At 39.4% G+C, this 20,735-nt stretch overlaps 1 protein-coding gene and 1 pseudogene across 1 annotated transcript; both read right to left on the bottom strand.

The window, feature by feature from the left end:
* Window positions 1-2,108: 2,108 nt before the first annotated feature.
* LOC121249811 (alternative NAD(P)H-ubiquinone oxidoreductase C1, chloroplastic/mitochondrial) lies at window positions 2,109-9,312 on the bottom strand. The gene is given in 12 exon segments (XM_041148616.1): window positions 2,109-2,422; window positions 2,532-2,635; window positions 3,994-4,070; window positions 4,245-4,649; window positions 4,987-5,012; window positions 5,015-5,198; window positions 5,323-5,416; window positions 5,843-6,026; window positions 6,137-6,203; window positions 6,709-6,804; window positions 8,481-8,674; window positions 9,026-9,312. Coding segments are annotated over 12 exon segments (1,620 nt in total). The 5' UTR covers window positions 9,075-9,312; the 3' UTR covers window positions 2,109-2,282.
* An 8,722-nt stretch (window positions 9,313-18,034) lies between these two features.
* Window positions 18,035-20,116, bottom strand: LOC121249814 (annotated as a pseudogene).
* Window positions 20,117-20,735: the final 619 nt, after the last annotated feature.

Genomic DNA, 20,735 nt, shown 5'->3' on the forward strand with positions numbered 1-20,735 from the left:
ATTTTAAAGGAGTTTTAAACTGCCGTGCACGGTACATCAAATTTATTTTTCGTAAAGAAAAATTATACAATCTAATATATTATATCAAACTTATACATCGTTTTATTAATTTACTTTTATAGTTTATATTTATTCCTTAAACAACAAATTTATTCATGATTATCAGTTTCTTTTTTATCATCCTCTCATCATTTCATAACGTAGCATTAGATGATTAGATCCTCCCATCATTTGATGATGTATTATTATATTTTATTTGTAAACTAATTATCTAATATTACATTATGAGATGATGAGAAAGAGAATGATGAGTAGTATTAGTCTAATATCATATCAAATTTCCATATGATCTACCTCTAATTCTACTTGCTAAATTAATGGTAATGGACCTCCCTTCAAGCATGCATGTAACTTATATTGCTACTTATTTTAAACATATAGCTAGCTAGCTACAAAATAATTAACCGCCTACGCACACAACATTTATTTCAATTAGATGATAAGAGCTGGAAGCTTATTGAAAAGTGAAAAAGACGGCCGCCCCCAAGATCAGTAATTATATCAAGAACTAGCATATATATATATATATATATATATATATATATATATATATATATAAGAAACCTCCAGATCATGATGTTTGTTTGTTAAACTCCACGTACAATTTGCAAGTTTCCTTTGCAGGTTGGATCTAATCGTACGTGAAGATCAGGTATCAAGATTTTTAGACAATTATTAAGTATAGCCAATAATATATATAATTATTGGAAGCATTCCCGTCAAAATCATACGGCCTGATCTTCATATCTTCAACCAACCCTTCTCCATCAAAACTAATTCATGAGCTGTGTTTTTTAGTTCTGTTTGATCAAAAGAAAACGAATGATAATTGATGACATGATGATCTTTTATACTGGGTACGTGTTGACAAAGTGTCTCCTGAAACAGGCCCGAACCGCATGCATGCGCGCAGCAGAGTTTCTTAGGCGTATCAGTAGTGTATAACTTGCTGTAATTAGGTGATCAATGACGTTCGATCCAGTACTACTGGATGGCTTTACAATTTCGGCATTACCTTAATACAATCCTTTCTGCATATATATTTACAATATCTTTGAAAGTCTGGTCTACAAGTGAGAGGGAGTGTTAAGATATAAAATAAGTAAAAAAATCTACCTCTTCTCATTAGTTTAAGCTTTTAGGATAAGTGGTGATTTCACAGACTTGGAGGTTGTGCGCACAAGTTCAATAATGTTTCTTTCCCCTCTTTTTGGGCACAAGTTCAATGATTTGCAAGCATAGAATTTAATTCTTAGTTGGCGCCACACCATTATCACGTTTCATCGGTGTAGGACAGTTGGATCCAAAATTTAATGGAATATTGCATGTGAATAATTTAAACTTTTGGGAAGCTGAGAAGAGAATCTTGTATCAAAGCTTCTGTTTGTTTAGAATTCAGAATTATTGTAAAGAAAACCTTTAAGAAAAAGGAAAGGAAAAGAAAGATAAACCGGCCTAGGCGTGGAAATGCATGCTCAATGTACAGGAAGTAGTTTGGAACTTGGAAGACAGTAGTGTGGTCCTCAATGATAAGTGAACTCCGTGAAGAGCCTACGTCCATGCATTATTCTAACTCCTTTCATTAAAGTGAAGAGTAAGCCTTTAATATCTTGTCCTCAATAATTCTAAATACCTCTTTCCAGATATAGATTTGATGCATTAGCACGATTGGTCATGTGTATAGATATTTCTTCTTCAAAAAGGAAGAAATAGACATGAAATATATTAATTACGACTAGGTTTGGCGCATTGTAATATTGTCTTTAGACTATTTTGGCACTGATCAAAAGAAAAAGAAGTTTGGGGAGCAGGAACTGGAGAGGGATCCTGACTCCCTGCGTCCTGAACACTGGTCTTTTTTTTTGGTAACTTCCAATTGATTCGATGTCTCTTGAACCTATCTACAACCTTGCCTTTCATCTCATTGACGCACAACATCAAGACATAACCTCGAAGAGAGCAAAAAAAGAGAAAAAGGGAAGTTCCTAGTTTCATTGTGGAAGGCCAATTTCCAAGATTTCATTCATGTCATACTTGGGAATACCCAATTGATATAAGAAAATCGGTCAAATTTATGCTCCAGTACTGCTGCCAGGCAGAGATAGTATCCCAGCCATAAAACATTTGAATCCCATCTTATCCGGGAAATATGTAGTTTTATAAGTCATGTAACAAACCAAAAATATACTGTACAACCAGAAAGAGATGGACAACATTCTGGTCTATGAGCCGGAGAGAACCTTTGTTAGATTGTTTTGTAGCGAGGCAACTGATTCTATAGCAGATTTTGTAAGCCAGCTGAGTCCCACTTTAAGCCTATGCTCATCTGTTGGTAATCTGATCAAGTATGCTATTTTCCTTGCTGCAAAGACGGGGGGAGATCCAATGTTCTAAATATTACAGAGAGCAAAGAGGTGAAGGAGGCAAAAAAAGCCAGGAAGGCTGTAAGAAAAGCCAGGAAACGAAATTACCAGTATGACCTATAGGACCTTCTAAGGTAAGCCCCTCTATGAAACTTGGTGAAATAGCAGCATCATTTCTCCCCAGAGTCATCATCTCACCCAAATTCTGAAACCTGGTAGCAAATGTGGCAGGTTATATACATTTGATGTTTATATTAATAATTCTTCAAAACAAAAAACGAATTGGCGCTAGCATATGTAATACGGATAAGAGTACTAATACACCCAAGAAGCTTAACATCGTACAAAAAAAAATTACTATATTAGCAATACAACTATAGAAATGTTTTAAGATGATAGAACTGTATGGATGTCCACCTATCCTATTGAAATCAGGCATATTCCATGAAAACCAGACCCGGCATACTGGCATAACCCAAAGTCAAAATCCAGAGGATTGGGCATTTACCATGATACAGAATCGAATATGCCACACAGAACAAAAAATAAATGCTTGTGGTTCTAGCGTCGGATACTTTCCAATATCAATTAACAAAATTAACTCTCACCAGATTGATTAGACGATACATTAAGCATAAGCATGTAGTGAAGTTCTAATCAACTGCTAAGACATCTATAATCCTCATTCAAATGAAAATTAGTCACATTGTCTAAGGGTGGGGGAGCTTTAGGCTACACAAACATTGCTGAATCAAGCAACCATTTGCAAGGCAAACATGAGACTGAGAACTTGTGTAGTTCAACCAACATTTGCACGCTCGCTACTGCTTGATGTAGGAAAAAGGCTAATATTGAGCACTGCTCAGAAAATCTTGATAGGCTAGTGCAGTACATGGAGGGATAGGTAGAATTAAGGATTATGGACAGAATGAAGCACAGACTGGTTATGGTCTAGGAGTATTAACTTATAAAGTTTGTGGTAAAGGAGTCCGGGATGTGAATGGTTCAATAATTGGAAGGTTGCATCTTAAAGCTCGCGGAAGTGGAGAATAGTAAAGATGCTGAAAATAAAGAGAATAATGAAAAATTAAAGGAATCAAAACCAGAAGCTAAAGACTTTTTAGGAGTCGTGCTTAAAAGTACCAATGAAGTCCCAATTATTCTTTTGACAAGTAATCCAATGAAGTCCCTATTATTGCACAAAAATACAGAGATTGATTAAGATTTCTCTAGAATATAATATTTTCTAATTGTCTCTGCAGGACTACCTCATTTCCAAAGCATGACCAAGGAAAAAGAGAGATGCCCTAAAATTTCACTTCCCACTTAGACAAGTGAATCACCAACAGACCCTAAATATTGAATATTTGCTCTAAATCTTAGGTTGTTCAAACCAAATTATTGAGTATCACCCCCACAAAACAAGTTCCCTTGTCTGTAGACCCAATACCCATTAAACCCCACTCCCTATAATTGCCCTGATTTGCCAGTTTAGATCAATAGAATCTGAGAGAGAGAGAGAGAGAGCAAACTTGCGAGTATGATACTAGAAAGTGTATGGGCGGCCAACCTAAATGGCAAAAGAGGACGGTCATTGATTGCTGCCCACAGATTCCACCCAGTAAAGTCTGCTTGCTGAAATGCAACCTGCGAGGTGTTCGGAAGCAATTCACCAGATGTAAAAATAACATTAAGGGAGTATAACATCTACAAACCTTTCAGCTCAAACGTTAATTAATCCATTAGATTAGGAAATACCTATTAGAAAAGACTTATTATATCCATTAGATTAGGATATTAGAAAAGACTTATTTAGTACACCTGTGCTGTGGCTGGAAGAAGCTTTCCATTTGAGTCCCTTAAAGAAGAAGAGTCACCAAGGGCAAATATGCGAGGATGGCCCTTAACACGAAGAGTTTCATCTGTTTCTGCCTGTCCCCGGCCATTTAGGGGAAGCTCATGGGGTTTATCATGGGGTTCCAGCTGAGGAAGAGGAGGTTTAGATCCAACGGTCCATAATACTAAATCTGCCTCCAGGATTTGACTCTGTAATCCCCTTTGAGCAGGTTGAAGTTCCAATGTATATATCTCATGATCATGTTCAGCAGCAATGCCAGGAACTGCTCCACTTCCAGTCATATTTTCTGAAGCTTCCACATTGTCCACTCTCCGAATACAGCGGACAAAATAACCCAATAGCAGTTGAACTTCCCTGGAAGAAAGAACCTAGAACCAAAAAAATAAAAATGAAAAAAATAAAAAAAACAATGTCGAAATGTATATGTAATTTAACTGCATTATAATGCGAACCTTGCAAAAAAGATTGGAACACACTCAGAAATGAAAAATATGATCAACTATACCATCAGACAGAAAAGAGACAAGTTTGTCACTAACTGAAAAAGACGGATTCTCAGGAGTTCAGTTTGAAATTACTGAGCAAATATGTATCAGTCCCCATGACCAGGAAGATATTGCAGCTAAAAGGACTACTCTGAACCCGTTATTCAATGTTATACAAATGTACTCCAAAGAAACATGCGAACCAAACTCTATGACTTACTTTCAAAGCAGCTTCCCTATTTCCAGGGGGGCAGTTGGGCATATTGTGGTTTCCACATTGATTGCTTGCACAATTCCTCTACTCTGCAGCCTCTCCGCTACTGTGGCTGCTAACTCCACTCCAGAGTAACCACAACCAACAACAGCTACACGAATTGGAGAGAACTTACCAAAGTTCCTCCTCTCCAGTCTTCTTAACTTACTGTCAACCTTCTGCTCCACAAGGTTATTGTACATGTAAAGGCAGCAAACATCAATTTATTCCAACAAAGAAACCCCATCTGTTTGCGAAGGGATTTCAGAGAATGAAAATATTTCTTTTTAATCAAACACTCACGCGTGCATCCTCCAGGTTGGAGAATGGCAATGCAAATTCTGATGCTCCTGGTACAACATCAAGTTTAGATTCAGCTCCCAAAGCAAGAACCAGCCTGGCTGCCCAGGGTTATCAACAAAAAAAATGGTCAAATCAGCAGGGGCAAACTCCTTTAATTAAAAAAACACGAACAAAGTCTATCTACTTCATGCTAACAGAGAAATCCATATGTTCAAAACGAAGTATTTACATTCACACAGGCTTCTCATTCATATGTTTTTGGGACACTTAAGACCAAAATACATTGGATCCTACTCAGACTTACCCGACACCACAAATAGTACAGAGAGGCATTAAGGGACCTATTCAGTAAGGTCTCTCAGGGATCACAAAAAAACTAACAAACCAAGCAGGTCATGACAAAAAGCAACACCTATCATATGCCTTTCAGGGGAAGAATAAAGAAAACACGGTTAATAAACAAAATTAAAAAGTTTCCGGTAGAAACTGCCAAGAAGTTTGTCGAGTATAAGAAGTATACCAGTCATATTCAATAAGGAGACCACTTTCAAGAAGCACAGTTCCTCCAAAACTAGATCCAGAGGGCCCATTCATTCTAAAATGATCATACGGATGTAACAGCTTTACCCTGTCTTGGAAAAACTGCACACTTGTATTTGCCAGCAAATCCAAGAAACGAGGAGCAATTTCCCATGCATCCACTTCTGCATACAAGGAGATAATTATTTAAGAAACCATTTATAAGAACGTTTAAAATAATTATAGCTCAAATGAAAAGAAAATTACATATGCTTAGCCCAAACAAAATACGTACCTCCAGATAGAAGCTCATACAACATTGGCTTAAAAACAAATCGTTCAGACTGGTCAACCAGAAGCACCTAGTTCCATATCCAATGAATTTCAAAGGTGTTACCAAACAAATTGAATATCAGATGTTGTGATGGAAAAAGCAAAATTACAAAAGTCTTATATTATCTTTCTCTTTCTCCTTCCACTTAGTCTTAATACAGCGTGGGTGGGTAAAAGTATCCCATTATATTTTTCACAGAATAACAAGGAGCTAAATTTTGCTTCAACATAAGGGTATGCATAGTAACATTCTCAAAGCTTCAAGATTTGCCCCCCTCCCCCTCTTTTCTCCATAATTATGGACAGCAATATGTCCTCAATTCTCAGAAATTATTCATTTTTGTTTTATGAGGTTTAATCTGATACAATTAAAAATAAAATAAAATAAAAAAAAAAAAAAAAAACGAAATAGTAAGATTGAATAATAGAGCACAAGGAACTAGTTTCTTTTACTTTTAGGATCCAACTGCCATCAAGGTAAAGCAAACCATATCCAGTGATTAAATGTATTGTTGCCTTTTAATCACAACTTACCTGAGGTTTTTTGTCATCAGGCCATACAAGTGATTCTAGTCTCAAGGCAGTATATAAGCCTCCAAATCCACCACCTAGTATACACACCCTAGGCTTCTGTAAGCAAAAAAAAGGAAAAAAAAAATGTTACTAATGTTGTAACATCCAATCCAAACGCTTGAGGTAAAAAAGAAAGGTCAGAACTGAATAAATCATGGTCTACTTCAAATAGAGCATAAGAAATCCATCCAACAATGATGACAAAGTAACTTGAGAACGCATTGGGTAGTAGGCATCAAAACTGGATATTTATAGATGAGGATGAATAAGCATTGTTCGTAGAAGAGCTACAAATCCTTATGGACATGCTGGGCACCCCTTTTTGCCCTTCAAATAAATTTGAAGTGGGGGAAATGGATGTGATTTCACCTAAGTAATGTAGGAAAGGTCCAAAGCCAATCTTATGGAACAATGAGACTTTATAGGGTCTTTCTGAGACAGTGTCCGGACATAAATTTCAACTGATTAGAAAAATAGCCACTACTAAAATACAAAGATCCTATGGCTTCTAATTTTGTAAATCATCCATAACTGGGGTTTTGAAGCATGACCTCAATTCAGTTTGCCCCTCAATAACACAACCTAGGAAAACCAAAGGATAGATGATACAGACTTCAAACTGAAGGAAGCAGTTGGTTAGTGAGATTTATTAATGACCAATAAAAGATACAGAGGCTTAATCAAAGTAAATGGTGGGTATAACTTCACATTTATGTCCATCCTCAATGGATTAAGGAAAGGAACAAGGGCACTCTCCCTTGGTGCAAAAGCTACTGGTTCAGGTGTAGGGTATGGCACTGAAGGTCCTCAGACTTCCAGACAGTTTTTCTTTTGTACGGTTTTTCACCATGGGATCTTGCCATAACAGCCCCCTATAGTTTTGTTACTGCTATATCTTTCTTATTTGTGTATATATATTGTTCCCAGGGATTAAAAGTGTTAATTGACATCTTTAGTCCATAATCCCTAGTAACACATCAATAACTTGTCTCAGTATACTTGCAAAAAAATTTTGAACTTTTGACTACACTGAATGAACTTCGTGTTCACAGCTAAAATTTTTGTTTTGACAAGGTAATTGAGCTAGACCAATTTACTCACATTTCTCAACCATCCAAAATATCATCCAGACTTTTGGCTGAACCTCAGCAAAAACCAAATAGAAGCTCTCACTACTGTAGTCATATGCACTATTTACAAGTTACGACTACTGCACAGAATGCGCAAGTTAGGTTGACTAACTTAGAATAGACACAATATTTTTTGGGATAAAAGAGCTTTTAATTGATCTTCCAAGCTGTTGCAATAAGAAAACTTTGGTTGAAACACTAGCTCCAAGTGGCTAGAAAACTTGATGAACTAAATTACCATTCAGCATATTTTCAAAACCAAAACCAATCAATTGCAACATGACAGTGAAATCACCAACACGCTCAACTTTAATGGCACCCTGAACATCCATCTATGACATGCTTCCTTTCCCATTAAAAGGGAAAAATGGAAAAAAGAAAAAAAGAACCAAACTTAAAGAAACGAAAGTAATAAACTATATCCTTGCTGAAAATTTCCAAAGGAAGTTTAGACAGAGTTTAATACGATTAATTACTTACAACGACAATCGTCATCTCATGTTGTAACAAATACATTTTACACTTCATCAATATGGATTCAAGTAATGATAGGAACCTTTGTCTAAACTTTTTACAAAATAAAAATTCACACAACAGTGCAACCTTCTTATCTGGCCATACATAAGACCGCGGAGCTGTTTCACCGTCAGATATCTCCGGAACACCTCCATTCCTCCCTGTCGCATCCGAAGCCACAAATCTAACTCCTTTCTTCCGATAACTCATGAATAACGAGATGTTGGTCCCGTATCTTTTCGAGAACCTGGGAAATAGATTAGTCCATTGCTTTGCTCCACCTGATATTAACGAATGACTCAAAAAACATATCTCAAAATTGAAATTGACGGGAAAATGACACAGGATAATAATATTCCCATCAGCTTGGTTGCGAGAAATTGTAAAGAAACAAGAAGAGGAGGAAAAGTTTAAATCTTTAGGCATTTTCCTCCATTATTCGAGAACCCGAAAGCAAAAATCTAAAATCAGTCAAGCAAGTCCAACCATTTTGCATCAACGGACAATAATCTTCCATTCCTTTGAAAACTCAAAAGAACACAACAATAATTATGCATAGTTTTGGCATTCTCCTGTCATCAACGAGAAGAATTGATTACGCGACATCTTAAAAGGGAGAAGGAAAGAATTACGATTGAAGGGAAAGAGCGCAGCTGAAGTAGTTAAAGCAATCTGTGCCATCAGCGAAAAGAACAAAGGCAAGGCTTTCTGCTTGCAATAAGGGATTATCACTAGCCCCGGAGGACAGAGCTATTAAAGAGTGAGGGTGGAGGAAATGCAGTGGTATTTATTCTATGGCTGTTTTGGTTCCACGCCACAATCACCACGATTTGTTGTGCTATCGAGCTCTGGGAGTGGGCTTGTCCCCCTCTTAAGGGTGGTGCTAGAGCCACCGGCACCGAATTCGACAGTGTAATATGTTTTTTTTTTTTTTTTTAATATAATTAAACAAACACAAATCTTTAAAAAAAAAAAAAAAAAAAAAAAAAAAAAACTAATCAGTACCTATATGTAAAGAATGTGTTTCACACCACCAACCGTATAGATGACCTGCAGTAATGAAAAAGTGGCATTGGTTACCCTGGGTAGACTTCGATGCTTAAGTAAGTAACAATATGAGAATAAATATATGTAAAAATGAAGAAGATGATGTTTGTTACCTCTCGTAAGTTATTTATAGAAGGACCTGGACGTATCGAAATGATTACTGACTCTAATGCCTTCCTAATCAGGAGGAAAGATAACTCCTGCTTCATAGGGGTTATCTTCCTCAAGATAGTGACCTTCACTTGTGGATCAATATTCCAACCTCGTAGTAGTTATTTGCCATAAGATTATGCTTCTGGGCTTTCCAGACGCGGCCCTCTTAATCCCTAGGCCAAGGGCTCTGGGCTTGCTTCCCAGCCATGGGCTTGGGCAACCCAAATATCTCTTCCAGTTATCTCGCTAATTTTCTTTGTGCTGGCACATAGAAAATTAAACTCTTGAGTTATTATTATTTTTTACCCATTGTTTACCCCGCTAGTCCGTAGGCATTCATCTGTACTTTTTCCTTCTTTGGCTACGGTCCATACTAGGGGGTGTGCTCGAGCCTCCACCCTTTCTTTTTGGTAAAGACGTGGCTTACGTCAGTCATAACTGTTCCTGCTAACATAATGATTTTCAAAAGAAATGGTAACAGTTGGTGCAACCAACCTTTTGGATTCTCAAGAACCCTCATGATTACCTTCCCAGGTTTTGCCCGTACGTTACTTCTTCTCGTGTTTCCTCTCTTTGCCTTTTCTTCTTCTCCTTCGCTCATACTTCTTCTCTCTGTCTTCCTCGCATTTCTTTATTCTTTTTGTTTTCCTCATTTTCTATCTTTCAAGAAACCTACAATGGCTGGTCGTGGTTCTTCCAAAGTTTTCCCCAAATCAAAGGGTGAATCTTCCCTTGCCTGATATCCCACTTCTTGCACACCTTCCATTCTAGCCTTACACCTTCTTCTCCATAAGAACCAAGTAATTAGGCAAGGAATTAAACCAACTAACATACCTTTGATGGAAGATTTTTTTGCATAATAAAACCAGATCATAATTCTGCTTTTCAAAGGCCAATGTTTCATAAATGGGACTCCCATCATAGCACTTGCCTTTGACCAAGCCATCGAGGCCATATCTTCTAAAGATAGCAGGTGATCAGTTGTTTCGGTGTCTTTCTGTTCGCAGCAATCACAAGATGAAGCCAGATAGATACCCTTTCTTTGCACTCTGTCATTGACTAATTACTGCCTAATTTACAACTTATAGTCATGGTAATTTCTGCTATACAATTTTGGTAACTATACAATCTTGGTAATTACTGCTATATCTTTCTAATTTTCCAATAGTGCCCAACCCGATGATCAAGCGGGCAAGTGGGTTGGTGCCCAGGAAGATGAGACAGTGGGTGAGTAAAGTGGTGCCCAACTTGAAGGTGACTCATTTGCACCCGGTCTTGGGATCGCAACAACCCCAAACCTGAGTTTGGGGCAATTAGAGTGGGCGGAAGCTAATGCGATGGGAGATGCCAGTTGGGTGGAGGATGCTGGCCCCCGCTGCTCTCCGCCCCTATCTAAGGCAATCGTGGAGATGACCAAATGTCTGAAGAGAATGTTATCTCTGGTAAGGCTCTTTTCCACTACTTTTTGTATGTGGGTGCCTCATTCCTTTGTGCTTGTGCAGAATGTGGAGGTTTTGGCATATTGGATCGTGGATGAGAGGGTCTGCTTGAAGGAGGAGGTTCGTGAGCGGCGGAAGTTCTCTTATTTCGCCAAGCAAGAGAACGATCGCCTTAAAGCTGAGAGGGACTATTTACAAAGCTCTTGGAGCAGTCTGATGGCTATATTCAATCTCTAGAGGCCGATCTTGATTCTCTTTGTGAGGAGTCGTGCAACCTACGTTCTGAGCTCCTTCGTGTTGAGAATCTCCACGCCGGCAACAACTTTGCCTTGCATATGGCAGAAATGGAGAAAGCCACAACCAGGGCAAAGGTGATGGGCCTCAAGGGGGCATTTGACTCCTTTGAGTCATTTCGAGCTGATGCTGACAGAAAATATAAGGAGGCAGTTGTAGCCTTGGCTTCCTCCGAAGAGAAGCCCGAAAAAGTGGCCACAGAGTTGGCCCAAAGAAAAGAGGTCTTCTGGAAGGAGCGCCATGAGAAGGACACGAAGATATCCCAACTGCAAGGGGACCCGTTCAGGTGCATGCTCAATATGATAAGTATAGAAAGGAGTGTGAGAAAGTAGATGCCCTCCAAGACCAGACACTGAGGAATATGACCAGACTGAACACGCATGTGAGAGAGTTGCAGGAGGCAAGGGGGAGGGTGGAATCCTAGTTGATAGCTACGATCAATGAGATTGTTCGGTTCAGTTATTTGCTGCCAAGGCTGTTCAAGACCGGGCCTTCGGATATGGGTACATGGCAAGATTGGCGCACCTAAAAATGCACTTGTAGGCCAACCCTCAGGCTGCCTTAAGGAGCTTAAACTTGGAAGACTTCAAGTCGGATGCTAATTCCGTCCAGTATGTAGATTCTATGGGTCGTGATGTGATGCCTGACGTCTTCCCATGCCCCCCACCTCTAGACTGAATTTTCTTTTGTTTTTTATGATCGTTGGGCCCCTGTTTTGGGCTTTTTTGTGATTTTTGAATGTTGTACTTGAACACTTTGTATGTAATTTGTGTATATTTTTTGATGTGATTTTTGGCCCTCGAATTACCCTTACTATTTGTATGTAATTTGTGGGTTCAAATTGCATTGCGTGGTTACTTCATGTGGTTTAGTTTTTGCCTCTTGGTAGTCTAGTTTGTTTATGTAGACATTTATTATAGATGACCACTTGTTGAGGTGGCTAATCCACAACTGGCTGTGGGGTATTCTGGCTCTCACGCCTTTGGGCTCGCCTTTTGATTTATACTCAAGCCTAGTGGATACATGTTAGGAAGGCGTGAGGTCTTCTGACCCCATGCCTTTGTTGATTGCACCAGGTGTAACACCCAGGTCCGAGACGAAACTCGTGTTCGATTTTTTTTATTATGAATGGAAAGCCACCTAAGTTTTAACGAGTAATTTTTTTATTTTTTTTCGGGAATAGATTACGGGCCTCAAATTTTTGTAATGATGGATTATGGACTTTTCATTGGTCTTGATTATTTCATATTATTTTCTTCGGTAAAAAATATATATTTTTTTATGGAGCAAGTGGGTTTTATTTTTTGAGTTTTTGGCCCGACAAGTTATGGATCGGGTTAGGCTAGTATGGATGTAAGTCAAGGCACAAATATTTTTTAACGAGCCCTAAAGCCCCTGTGAGATCACGCCATGCACACATCTTCCTGTTTTTCCTAGGGTTTCAACAATCTATTTAGGCATATCTCATGCACGTATAACCTCCCACAAATAGTTCACGCTTGTTTCTCCACTCTTGCACTATTGCACGTCTCTCCCTTTTAATTCTCTAGGGTTTTTATTGGTTTTTTTTTCTATTTATTTTCACCTTCAATGCGTCCTCACACCCGCTTGAAGACCAGTAGCCGCATCTCCTAGTGTTAATCACGGGAACACCGTGGAACTGCCGCGCAGCATCCCAGCCACTACCACGATCGAGCCCAACCCGAAACACACGAACCACATCCCGCACGATGGAAACCACCGTGTGATAGCACTGCCCAAGCCCCACGAGAAACCGAACAACCACCACCGAAGGGCATCACTAGCCTGGAGCAAAACCAACCACTGCAAGCCTCCACTGGAAGCTGCACGACCCGCAGATAAACCCCAAAAGAAGTCGAAATTGCTCTATTTTTGCATCAAGAAACATAGTACTTCCATAGCCAGACCCTCTTTCCCAAGCACGCATTCAGCCACTGTCCTTGACAGAAACGGCCATAACCCAGTCTTGCTACACCCTGCACCACCTTGCTACACTGCCGTCGGCTCAAACCACCACCCTCCCTCTCGGTAACATATCTCTCCCTCACGCCGTAGCCCTCTTGATCTCTCTCTCTTCGTCTCGCTCACTCATCTCTCTCTCGCTTCCAGTGCCCCACCACCGTGATCTGCCACTGCCCCCAGTTGTGCTGCCGTAGACATCCACCCAAGCCACCGCTGCACATAGTTTCAGTATGCATGGCCCCTGTCACGTAAATTTTGATCCTAGGTTATTTTCTCAAAGAGTTATGATTTTTCTTTCCCAAAATGCCTTTGATTGGCTATGTACCGATCATGTTTTTATCATCTGCAATGCGTGGGATTTTATTAGCAGTATAAGAATTCATATTTACTGATAGAAGTTAAAATTACTAAATATATGAGTTTTAAAATATGATTAAGTTAATTACCTAAATGAATCTAAGTTGTGGTTGTTTAATTTTAAAATATTTTAGTATAAATATATTAGCTAGTATTAAATCTTATAATTTGATTTCATTAGTAAATAAGTTAGATTTTGTGTTTTAGTCGGACTAATTATTTAGGCATTGATGAATTGAGAAATGTGATGATATTTGAGGATTACATGAATTTAGTTTTTTGAGGAATTAAAATAGGTTATTTTAGCATCTTAGGCTTAAATGTAGAAATACGTGTTCGATTGGAAATTTACGAAAATTACGTGATTATTTTATAGGTGACGATTAATTATTGTTCGACATTTTTGAGAAAAATTCTGAAAAAGCTAAGAAGTCCATGTAAGCAGGGTTTCTATGCTAGACTTTGCATTAAAATAAAATAAGCTGAGGTTGACTTTTTGGAAAATATACATATTTGGTTATGAAAAGAAATTTGAACTACCTCAGTTATTTGTTTTACATTATTTATGAGATTATGTTTAAGAAGAAAGTATTTTCCATCATGACTGGTGCAGACATGAGCTTATTTTTCACATTCTATTTCTGATCTATGCAAAAAGAGCGAATATGAAAATTTGTGCATAATTATGTAAATATGCTTTGGATCTGCTTTGATTACGAAGATGATATGATTTTGTTCAGTACTCTATTTGGATAAGATGTGATTTCTAGAAACCTTTGGTATGACTCTTTGATTCTGAATTTGATTCTGTTTCCGCTCTGTTCAGTTACGGCCCTGCCACAGGTTATAATAGTGGATACGGCCTAACCACAGGTTACAATAGTGGATACGGCCCAACCACGGGTAATAATAGTGGATACGGCCCAACCACGAATTATAATAGTGGATACGGCTCTGCCACGAGTTATAGTAGTGGTCTCTATTTAGAATGCACACATTGGTGACAAAGTGATTTATGTTCTGCTTGGCTATCTGCAGATGTATAACCCTACCACGGGGTTATACATGGCTTCTATTCTGATACGATGTTCTGATGATGATGATGATCATTTATGCTATGCCAAAGGATATTTTTGAATGAAATTATTTCTAAATCTTCGCTCTGATATTTTGATAACATGTTCTGCTTCCACAATCTGAAAATGAAAATGTTTTGTTCTGCATTCTGGTCTCTGTAAATGTTCATGTTTACACACTGGTATATGTTCTTTGCTTACTGAGTTGTTGATAACTCACCCCTTATCTCTAAACATTTTTCAGATAATCTTGATGGTTCTATTGGAAAGTAAGAGTAGGCAGTATTATAGAGGTTTGACGTTCGACGAGGAATAAGTACCCGAGGGTACAAGTTTTTATTTGATAGTCTTAGTTAGTAATTTGGTTATTTTCAGTTATTTTGATTTGATGAGTTAAGAATATTTTCGAGTCTTTTGGAGAGTTTCAATTTATTTGATTAAGAATTTATGTATTGTCCTTATGAAATAACATAGATATTTGGTTTGGGTAAATGAATATTTTTATGGAGTTTCTGAATTATTTATAGTTGTGATTTTGAGTTGATATTTAGGTTACAAGAGCTAACTCTCTGGACCTCCGGGAACGAGGCGTTACACTAGGAGTGTGCCACTTGATCTTTGGTCGCTAATTGTCTAGAAGGTCGTGGGGTCTTCTGACCTCCGCGCCCGTTTTGGTTGCACTGCAAATATGTAACTCGACTTTCGGTGGCTAACTTGGCGAGGGGGTCGTGGGGTCTTCTGACATCCACGCCCGTTTTGGTTACACTGCGAGTATGTGACTCAACCTTTGGTGGCTAACTTGGAGAGGGGGTCGTGGGTCTTTTGACCTCCACGCCTATTTTGGTTGTACCGCGAGTATGTAACTCGACTTTCGGTGGTTAACTATTGAGAGGGTCGTGGGCCTTCTGACCTCCACACCCATTTTGGTTGCACCACGAGTATGTGACTTGACCTTTGGATGGCTAACTTGGAGAAGGGGTCGTGGGGCCTTTTGACCTTCACGCCCATTTTGGTTGCACCGCGAGTGTGTGACTCGACCTTTGGTGGCTAACTTGGAAAGGAGATCGTGGAGTCTTTTGACCTCCATGCCCATTTTGGTTGCACTACGAGTATGTAACTCGACTTTCTGTGACTAACTTGTAGAGGGGGTCATGAGGTATTTTGACCTCCATGCTCTTTTTGGTTGCACAGTAAGTATATAACTCGACTTTCAGTGGTTAACTTAGAGAGGGGGTCGTGGGGTCTTTTGACCTCCACGCCTGTTTTGAATGGCAATGGACTGAATACTTACCCGTTTTATTGCCTTGAGTTTCGTCAATATACATTCCAAAAAACAAAAAATAAAAAATTGTCTTTAAAATAACTACATAAGGAAATAAACTTTCTAAAGATAGAACCTTTTAGGTGTTCGGCATTCCACGGGTGCTATAACTCTCTTCCCTCGCTGTTTTTAAGCCATTATGATCCTGGACAGTTGCTGGCGACACAAACATGTTCAAGGCTGCTACCTTTCCTGCTAGGCATTGGGCGTCGTTGATAGTTTGAGGTGGCGCCATATTCAAAATTGACTCTATCTTCTCAGTATTGGCTTTTATCCCTATCTCTGAAACTATGAAGCCCATGAATTTGCCCGAGTTTACCCTGAACGCACACTTGGCCAGATTCAGCTTCATTTTGTATTTACAAAATACTACGAAGGATTCCCTGAGGTCTACTAAGTGCTGGGCGGCTTCCTTGTTCTTTACTAGTAAGTCGTCTACATATACCTCCATGGTCTTCCCAATTTGGTGTTTAAACATTCAATTAACCAGCATTTGGTATGTGGCTCCAGCGTTCTTCATCCCTAAAGGCATTACGCGATAACAATAGAGCCCTCTATCAGTTATGAATGTCGTCTTCTCTTCATCCGCCTTATTCATCCTAATTTGATTGTAACCGGAGTAGGCATCTATAAAGCTAAAAAATTTATGCTCGGCCTTGGAGTCCATGATGACGTCAATTCGGGAAGTGGGAAACTATCCTTGGGACAAGCTTTGTTGAGATCGGTGAAGTCCATGCATATCCTCCATTTGCCATTGGCTTTTTTGACAATCACTATGTTGGAGAGCCATTCAGGGTAGTGTGCTTCCCATATGAAGCCCGACACTAAAAGTCAATAGATCTCCTTAGCTATGGCTGCACACTTCTCTTTACTGAATGACCTCCTCTTCTGCCGCACTTTCTTAGCTCCAAGCAAATACGTCTATGTGTTCAATCAGCAACTGTTTCAAGGCCTCTCAGTACTCTGGTGGGAGCTTTGTACAAACCCTTGTTACGGCGGCTGGGCATTCTGGGTGCAACTGTACTATCTCTAAAGGTTCGTTAGCCTCGGCTTGGAGCATATTACTTTCATCCTTGGCTTCCATGTTTGGTTCTTCATTTACTGGAGGCGACGGTGGTAGGCATTCCTTTGAGCTACCTACTGAACATACTGTCGGCACTCCTGTCTTCAACTCCTGGACATAACACTCTCGGGTCAATATCTGCTCACCCCGGATTTCACCAACTCTCACCTCTTCATTTTAAGGTGGTACGTGGGGGTCACCACCTTCAAGTTATTAAGGGTTGGGCATCCCAATATAGCGTTGTAGGATGATGGGGCCTTGACCACTAGGAAATCCGTCATGCTGGTGACTGTGTGGGCACCTTGCCCTGCCGTAATCGGAAGCATGATGGCGTCAATAGGTTGAATGGTTTCTCCTGAGAAACCCTTGAGCAGGGAAGGTGATGGTCGTAACTTGTCGGGATTGATACTCATTCTAGTGAATGCGTCCCAAAATAGAATGTCGGCGAAGCTTCCATTATCGACCAAGACCCGTCTGGTCTTGTAGTTGGCTATCAACAACATAACTACCAAGGCGTCATCATGGGGTACATGACCCCCTCACAATCCTCTTCCCCGAATGAAATGGTCGGGGTTGCCTCCGTCTTGGGGTATTTATATTGTCTGTCTACTATATATACTTCATGATACCTTGCCCTGCGAGTGTGGGCTTTCTTGCCAAATGTTGTGGCACCGCCCCAACGAAGCGACCTGCTATTATGCAGATTTCCCTGAAGGGGGCCTGTTCTTAGTCTCTCCTGGGTCTTGAAGAGTTATTCTGCCTCTGCCCCTTCTGGTTTTGGCTCTTAGGGCTCCTGCCTCGTCTGTGCTCTCGTTTGCGATTCCCTTCCCTCTATGGCCTGATATAATCAGCTAACATCCTTTCCAGTTCCCTGCTCCTGAACATCTCTTCGACTTGCTTCTTTGAAATCAGTGGCGAATTCCAGAAGAGGATTCCCTACCTGCAGTAGTGTTCGTTCCAGATTAACAAAAATTCTCTCATTGTGAAAATCAGAGAATTAATCCGAGAAGTCATATTTCCATCATGTCTACTCACAGCGATCCCCTTCAATTTGAACTTCACATTGGACTGAACAATGAGATGTGCAAGTTGTGGAACATAATGACCTATTACCAATAACAAGGCCATTCAATTAAGGGAAATGATATTTATAATTTTAACAATTATAAATCTCGCGTAATTTTTTAAAATAAAAAAATTGAGATTCATATAAAAGGATTGTTTTTATAATAATTGATTCTATTTTTTTTTTGTCCAGAGGAAATGTCGGGACTTGCGCACCTTTATCTAACATTAATGGTTAATTAATCTCTCCTACACACAGGCTTATCAAAAGAGAATTATTTTACTTTCGAAAACAAGGCATGGCGTGGCAACCTAGTCATCATATCGTATTGAATGATCCATGTTAATTCTCAACATCTTATCTAAGACGTGCTCTCTATCGTACTTTTCTCACAGCAATTAATGCCCGCACGCACATGAACAATCATGCCGATGATAATGGATGGTCTTCATTAAAAGGGACAAACAAACAATAAAGGGAAGAAATTTACCGCCATAGCTCTCTCCTGCGATAAAAAAATCTCTGTTTTGGTATTCTGGAAACTTGGCAAACCAGAGTTTCAGGAACAAGAGACTGTCTTGTGCTGAAGAAAAGCAGACCCAAGTGTCAGTTTCGAAATGTCTATGCATGTCTAAGCTTGTTATTTGATAAACATCCTCTCGTAGCTGTAATTCTCGTGTAAAATATTCTAAATGTGGAAGGATAATCCTAGTTTTGTGTATCTTTATTATTATCAAATCAAAGCTATCATGTCTGTATTCTTTTTTTTAATAGATAATCTGTAAACATCAGAAACTGAAAGTATATGCATGTAAACTGTATCATTCGACATGAATAATCATCGAATAATGTCAGAACCAGACACTCAAAATAAATTCAGTAGCTAGAGATTTGTTAGATGATGAAAGAACATAAACCTGTTATCTCATCGTCCACATAGCTGTAAAATGATTTATTGGATGAGTAAGAAAAAACCAACTCCAGCTGGAGACTCCAGGTACAGCATATTTGCTTCTGTTAAACAAATAGGATGTACTTAAAAAGTGAGTAATCCTTTTATTTAGAATAAATAAATAAATAAACTCAACCAATTAGAGTAAAACATGAAACTATTTTCACGTGCTAAAAAGGACTGATGTGGATAAGACTTCGACTTATCCTCATTGCTTTGTCTAATCTGGTGAAATTTTCTTGGCAGACATGCTGTGGTTCCCGCACAAAGACAGAGGGGGGAAAAGGAAAGAAATTAAGCAAGAAAGAAGGAAAGAAATGGCCATTGTAAAGACCTTTATTCCAACTATACTCGTTCTTGACAAGATTATTTCCACTTGGTCTAAAGGGCCCGTGCTCAATAAAAGCTCCAGCTCCAATAGATGAACAACCAGGCCCTACGAAAGAGAGAAAAAAACAAACTCATTCACACACCAAAGGGAGTGTATCTAATCTAATATATATTTCTAATTTCATAGAACTCAGAAAGATCATATTTTTGTTTCAAAAGATTTAGGAAATGAAAAACAACTTATAGAGAGAAAGAAAGAGGTTATTTGAATGAGCTGGGCCCAGGTGATGAAAGTTAAAAAGAATCTAGGCTACCTCCAGTTAGCCAGAGAACAAGAGGCTTTGAAGCAGAGTTTCCTTCAGCTTCAACAAAGTAGTAAAAAAGAGCTCTCTGTTGCTGTTCATCAATGGTGATGAAGCCAGCAAATTGTTGGAAACTGACCTGTGGCTGGCCAGGCAGACTTTTGATTTTGTGAGCTACGGGAAGAGACTCCACTGGAATGAGAGTTTGGAAGAACGACGCACAGATTACGCCCATGACCATGATCCATTGCTGAAACTTCATGATCATGGAGAGAGACGGAAGAGTGAGATCAGAATCTGAGCTCGCCCGATCTTTAATTTGGTTTGAAACAGAATTGTTACTCGTCCTCTCAACGCAGTAACTGGGAGATGCTCGCAAGGGGGGGGGGGGGGGGATGGGGGGCGATCGAGTGGTGTGTGCCTCGTGGGGAGACTGGAGATTGGTCCTCGTCCAATTGATTAATCGAGGGAAACCACATATCGACGAAAATCAGATTAGCTGTCGTTGCATTCAACGTGGATTAGTAAGGCCGAAATCGGTGACAGACTATGCATAAAACAATAATTATAAACAATATAGTTGATTTCCAGTAATCGTATGGAGGCGTCCTGCCTTATATTTTATAAACAATATATGAATGATCCTTACTTATCCATATCTCTCTCAATATTTGAATTTACATATTGTATATCTCTAGAAGTGATCTTCTCTGATTTATGTTTATCTTTGTGTTTGACTTGGTCCAGAGCATTATCACTTACAACACCCTCCCCTCCCCCCGCCCCCCCCCCCCCCCCCCCCCCCCCCCCCCCCCCCCCCCCCAAGCAAAGCGGGGCAGTAGCCACATGAAGCTTGTCTTTGAGCAAAGTAAACTGCGGTGAAGGTAGAGACCTCGTCAACACATCTGCCACTTGATCCTTCCCAGAGATGAATCGGACATCCAACAACTTCTTTGACA

This window comes from Juglans microcarpa x Juglans regia, chromosome 2D (assembly GCF_004785595.1).
Source record: "Juglans microcarpa x Juglans regia isolate MS1-56 chromosome 2D, Jm3101_v1.0, whole genome shotgun sequence".
NCBI classification, from domain to species: domain Eukaryota; kingdom Viridiplantae; phylum Streptophyta; class Magnoliopsida; order Fagales; family Juglandaceae; genus Juglans; species Juglans microcarpa x Juglans regia.